Source organism: Malaclemys terrapin, chromosome 20 (genome assembly GCF_027887155.1).
Source record: "Malaclemys terrapin pileata isolate rMalTer1 chromosome 20, rMalTer1.hap1, whole genome shotgun sequence".
NCBI classification, from domain to species: Eukaryota; Metazoa; Chordata; order Testudines; family Emydidae; genus Malaclemys; species Malaclemys terrapin.
In genome coordinates, this window is record NC_071524.1 from 14211522 (window position 1) to 14217575 (window position 6054).

Below are 6054 nucleotides of genomic sequence, written 5' to 3' on the forward strand. Positions count from 1 at the left end.
TGGGAGTGTGGGGGGACAGGGGCTGGGGACGCAATGAACGGGCAGAGGGAGAGTAACTCAGCAGTGTGTTTATTGATCTTGGAAACAGCAGCCAAGGGTGAATCCTCAGAGATAATGTTCACGGGAGGGGGAGGGGGAGGGGGAGGGGGAAAGGAGGACAGGTGAAGCAGACTCCCCAGGTCAGTCAGGGTGTGCAGCCCACACCCCATGCTCTGTCCCCCAGTGTCGTCCCCCCCCCCCCCCCGCCACTCTCTGACCCACTCTCCGCTCCCCTACGCTAGAGCTAGCGGTGCCGCTCTGGAGCCGTAGCCCGGGGGGAGGGAAGGGGGGGTGCGCTGAGTCGCTGGCCGCAGGGCTCACAGCACGATGCAGAAGAGCCGCTTTTCGCGGAAGGGGTTCTCCGAGGAGGGCACCGGGGTCACCAGCGGGTCCTCTTTGGCGTGCGCCTCGCAGTAGGCCAGCAAATCCGCCGCAGCCTTCGACACCTGCCACGGGGAGGAAAGGGTTAAACACGCCAGCGGGAGCCCAGGGAGAGCACCCTCTGCTGGCCACAGAGCCACTGGGCGATCTCCCAGCCAGTGCTCCCCCCCACAGCCAGCTCCTGCCCCACTCCCCACAGCGCCCCCTGCTGGGAGAGGCCGGAGCTGGAGTAACCGGGAGCTCCCCCCATAGCTGGCTCCTGCCCCACTCCCCACAGCACCCCCTGCTGGGAGAGGCCGGGGCTGGAGTAACCGGGAGCTCCTCCCATAGCTGGCTCCTGCCCCACTCCCCACAGCGCCCCCTGCTGGGAGAGGCTGGGGCTGGAGTAGCTGGGAGCTCCCCCCACAGCCATCATGCAGAGGGGATGGCATTGGGGTGGGGCTTCCACAGCAGTGGAGACAGTGGCACGGGGGCGGGGCTTGCACGCCCAGGTGAGGAGGAGGCAGGGGGGGGAGAGAGTCACACCTTCATGCGGTCGATGTTCACCTCCAGCTTGAGCTGCTCCACCGTCTTGCGGGCCTCGGCGATCTTGGCCATGTTGTTGGACATGGTTCCCCAGCCAGGCGCTTGCCCTGCAGGGAGCCGGCGTGGAGGGGCGAGTGGAGCAGGGGGAATAAGGGGAAGGTGGGAGGGGGGCAGAGAGAGCAGATGTAACTCATCGCGGGCTGCTGTCACCACCGGGACACCACTCCCCGAGCCCCAGGGCCGCGCCTGCCCCTCGCACGCTCCCAGCTCCCTCGTCTATAGGGGGCGCCAGCTCTGATCCAGCCCCCTATAGCGGTGGGGACTGGCTGGCTCAGGCGGGCGGGCAATGGGATACGGGGCCCTTCCCCTCCAGGTGCTGGCTCCAGGATGGCTCCTGGTCAGTAGTGACAGAATCATCCGCGCTGAGTGGCTCCTATGTGAGGCATTGATGGGGATCTAGGGTGACCAGACAACAAGTGTGAAAAATCGGGACATGGGGTGGGGGGTAATAGGCGCCTATGGAAGAAAAAGCCCCAATATCAGGACTGTCCCTATAAAATAGGGACATCTGGTCACCCTATGGGGATCTCAGTTACAGAGCACCCCCATGCGAGCGGAATGGGGGGAAGATACACGCTCTCCAGCTGCATAGAGCTCGTCTTCCCGTCTGGGGAAGGAAGCCGAGTACATGTATGTGTACGTGTGTATGTTTGCGTGTGCCTATGAGCTCACCCTGCCCCCCACCCCCACCCCAACCCTGAGCTCTCTGCTCCACCCACGCCTCCCCCCAGCACGGAGCTAACCTTTAAAGGGAGCTCAGTGGAGCCGCTGGGCCAGGAGGGGGGCTGCAGATGAAGGGGGCTGGAGGTTGGCTGTGCTGGGGACCGCGGGGAGCCCACCGCCTCTGACTTGATCCAAGGAAGGGAAATTAGCCACACTCCGGGAAGAGGGGGAGCCGTATCTGGGAGGCCTGGTTAATTAGGGCCGCTCAGCGGTTCCCCCTCCCCTCCAGCCCTGCCCGCAGGAGGCCCCTGATCAGCTATGCTCAAAGCAGCCGGCTAATTGCCCAGCCAGGTGCAGGGAAATGTCACCTGTTCCAAGGCTGGCACAGGGAAGGCCAGCACTTAAGTGGCACAGCAGGGGGCACTGCATGGCTAGGAGCCCGGGGCAGGGCCTTTAAAGGGACGGTGCCTGCAGCCTTTACCCAACCCACCCGTAGCTGTGCGGGGACCGGGGGTGGAGGGTGGCCTGAAACACCGCGAATCTTGGCGGCTCTAGGTTCTGATCCGGTCTGTAAAATCCCATGAAGATAGCTCCGGCGGGGAAGGTCCCACCGATCAGGACTAGGAATATTGGGGTGACAGAGTCTCCGTCAGGAACGGGGGCCCGCCAGAACCCCTCGGGCAGAGGCAGTTATTAAAAGACTAGGGAAGGGGGTGACTGGGAGGTTAGTGAAACGCAGAGAAGTTTTTCTAAGGGGGTCGGTTAGAGTTTGGGGGTGATGCTTCAAGTCAAATCCGCTTGCTTTGTGCTGTTGTAAAGGCCCCCCATCCCCACCCCGACCCAGTTCTTCCGCACAGAAAACGCCAGGGGAGCTGTCCGGGCATCTCATTTGCGCGGCGCTATGAGCCTGCAGGGTGAATGCCGTTTGTAAGCGAGGAAGACCACCTGCATGTGAAACGGCAGAGCTAAAGGTGCATGTGTTGCTGGCGTGCGCTGGCACGCTGACGTGCATCCACGTGCAAGTTAGTGCCAGGGCATGTGTTAGTGCACGAATGCCTGCATGCATGTCTGAATGGATGTGTGTGCCCGGGCGCAGGTTCTTACGAACATTTGTGCCTGTGGGGATGCGGGCATGGGAGTGCATGAGTGTGCAGATGGGAGTGCAAGGACTTGCACATGTGTGTATGTGTGCAAGGGCATGTGAGGAAAAGGACTTATGGGCCTGCGAGGACAAGACCACGGGGAGGGTATGTGTGTGCTAAAGTGTGCACATGTGCACGAGTGTGCATGTGCATGCACGGGGAGGGTGGTTGCACACGGTCAGCGTGCACGGGTGGGCCCGTGCAGACACGTTCCCCTGCTGAGGAGATGTCCCAAGCGCCCTGAAGTGCCAGCTGCATTCCTCTCACTGCCCCAGGCCCTCCCTAGCTTCGCAGCTGCCGCTGGGGGAGATGCTGGTCCCTGATCTCTGCTCTCAGCAGGTAAATAACAGAGGGGCTGGGCCTTGGCTGCTTTGCTTTTCAGTTCCAGATCTGTCCCCCGCCGCAGGGATCTGGAATCTGACCCCTAGCCGTTGCTGGAGGCACAAACACCCTCCCTCCTTCCAGATCTGCACATCCAGCTGGACTCGTGCCCGCTCTGGGAGGGTCACCGGCCCCAGAGCTCTTGCCCGGGTGCCAAGCCAATGCATGGCACAGCTGGCTCTGCACTGCCACTGGCCTGTATGTGGTGGGAGGGCAGAGATGGGGCAGGAAAGAGGGGGCACGGGGGGTTATTACAAATCAAATCTCCCACAGGCCCTTGGACCACTCCGTTCCAGCGTGGTGAGTCGAGGCCCCAGAGCCGGGTGGAACGCGTGTCCCCTCGCCTCAGGAGAGTCCGGGGCTGGGTCTGGTTCTGGTGCTGCCCCGAATGGATCGGAAGCTGCTGAGCCAGCAACACCCATCCGGGAATCTCACTCCGTTTTAGGGGCTGCGGGATGGATCCGGACCTGCTTAGAACTCACCTTCACCAGGGATTTGGGCTCTTCGGCAGCAGCTCTCGGAAACAAAGGTGAGCTGGGGATAAAGAGTTTTCAGAACTTCTGGGGATAGATCAATCAACCTATCCCCGTACACCCCTCTATCTATCTATCTATCTATCCCCATATACCCCATCATCTATCTATCTATCTATCTATCTATCTATCTATCTATCTATCTGTCCCCATATACCCCATCATCTATCTATCTATCTAATCTATCCCCATACACCCCCTCTATCTATCCATCCATCTATCGATCTATCTATCGATCTATCTACATACACCCCCTATCTATCTATCTATCTATCTATCTATCTATCTATCCCCATACACCCCTTCTATCTATCTATCTATCTATCTATCTATGTATCTATCTATCCCCATACCCTCCCCCCATCTATCTATCTATCTATCTATCTTCTTACAGCAGTGCCATCTCTGTTGTATCTGGGCAAGATTGCTCAGTTCTAAGAATGGGCAGAGATTTGGGCACGGAGGTTCATACGTTATTCTCAGGCTGGCCCCTGTCACTGGGGGAGTGCAGGAGAAGGAGTAAGTGTCAGCAGCGGGAGAGAAGGGTGGGGTAGAGATTAGGTGAGGGACCTGGGTGTCAGGACTCCTGGGTTCTAGCCCCAGTTCTGGGAGCAGAATGGAGTCTAGGGGGCCAGAGCTGGGGGGTCTGGGAACCAGAGCACCTGGTTCTAGTCCTGACTCACTGGGGGTCCCTGGGCAAACCCCTTCCTCTCTTTGTCCCTGAGCCCTCCACCCTGAAACAGGGCTAAGGAGCCTGACCTGTATGCTGGGAAGGAGGCAGTTAGTCTGGCTTGGCAAAGGCTCTGAGACGCTTGGAGCGGAGGACGGAGAAGGACCAGATGCCCCCTTAGCCGTGATTGCACCCCAGCCTGGCATCTGCCCCCGGAGGGCAGGGAGACCAGCCCCTGCTGGCACTGTCCGGGGCGTGGGGGAGATTTAGCTGCTCCCTGGCCGATGGGGATCGTGGCTGTCGGATGCACCGGGAGCAGCTGGGGATCCATGCCAGCTGGGTCCCAGGAGTTCCTAGGGGAGCGGGGTTCACTCCAGCTAACAGGGAGCCTTAGACTCCCCATGTCAGAGCCCCAGCCCAGGGGGGGTTAGGAGGGGGTGGCTCACTTTGGAGGGGACATGGGGTGCAGGGGGGGTGCTGAGTCAGCTCCTACCTGTTGCCAAAGTGTCCGGGTCTCTCGCTCTCTCTGGATGGAGTGGCTCAGCAGCCTCTGGTGTGGAGCGTCTCTGAGTGTCACCTCCCCCTGCCCCCCGGGGGGCGCCGGCTCAGCAGGGTGGCTCGCAGCAGCTGGCAGAGTGGGGGAAGGCAGGGCCAGCACCAGAGCCCCATGTGGACAGACAGACGCACAGACATGAGCACACTCATGGCTGGACAGACAGGCAGACACGGCGGGACGGACACATAGACCCAAGGGCAAACACCCTTCCCCAGCCCCTTGATAGATACAGACACGTGGTCACAGACCGACAGCCATGGGGCACACACACGGACAGCCAGATGGACCGGCGCACGTGGAAGGGTGGATGGACCCACATATACACTCACACTCAGGTGCACGCGGACACCCCCCCTCCATGGTTGGACTGACACACACTGGTGCAACTGGACAGCCAGGCACGGAAGCCTTTGTGCACACACACACCATGTGCACAGACACACGCTGGCCCCATGCTCACACACGCTCCGTTCACAGGGCCTGTTCTCTGCCCCTTGTGCCATCATGTGGCCCAGTGCCAAGGGATGCCATGTGCCCCCATGGAAGTGCCCTTCCCCCCTGCCTTCCTCACTGACCCACAGAGAATGTGGCCCCAGGATTCTGGGGGTGCTCTTCTCTCTATCACTGCAGATTGGCCTGTGCCCAGCTCCCCACTGGAGCAATCCCAGCCCCAGAGCAAGGGGTCCCTGGAGGAAATGGCTGATGGGCTGCAGCCCAAGCCGGCTGTGTGTAGTGGGTGGCTAATGGGCTGCCCGTACCCCCTTCGCCCTCAGCAGGCCACAAGGCTCCAGGCCTTACCCAGACGCCTCTCGAGATATGGACCCTGGAAGGCCCCAGCTCACGGGCAAAAGGGCACCCCGAGATTGGGGGGGGGGCTACCCTGCAACTGCACTTGGACAAGACAATGGGGGAGCAACAAGACCTTTCCAGTCGCATTCCCTGGTACCCAGAATCCCCTGGGGCTCTGCCCATCCCCTGCACCCCGTTCCCTGTTACCCAGAATCCCCCGGGACCCTGCCCAGCCCCTGCTCCCTGATTCTCTGTTATGTGCAATGACTTTGCTTTGCCTCTCCCCATCCCTGGCGCTGGGACCCCGAGTCCGAT

General features: G+C 60.8%; 1 protein-coding gene across 1 annotated transcript; it reads right to left on the minus strand.

Annotated features, from left to right (window-relative positions):
- Positions 1–292: 292 nt before the first annotated feature.
- GNG8 (G protein subunit gamma 8) lies at positions 293–4932 on the minus strand. Its single transcript, XM_054009982.1, has 4 exons — positions 4888–4932; positions 3674–3725; positions 946–1052; positions 293–485 (listed from the first exon to the last, which is right to left on the minus strand). The coding sequence occupies exons 3-4, from the start codon at positions 1027–1029 to the stop codon at positions 357–359; spliced, it is 213 nt and encodes a 70-aa protein (XP_053865957.1). The 5' UTR covers positions 1030–1052; positions 3674–3725; positions 4888–4932; the 3' UTR covers positions 293–356.
- Positions 4933–6054: the final 1122 nt, after the last annotated feature.

What these genes read in the sequence shown, in the direction of transcription:
- GNG8 (XM_054009982.1), bottom strand. Translation starts at nt 1,029, where the DNA reads ATGTCCAACAACATGGCCAAGATCGCCGAGGCCCGCAAGACGGTGGAG. An exon ending in TGAACATCGACCGCATGAAG is followed by an intron (nt 486 to 945) that starts GTGTGACTCTCT and finishes TCCCCGTGGCAG; the next exon opens with GTGTCGAAGGCTGCGGCGGA.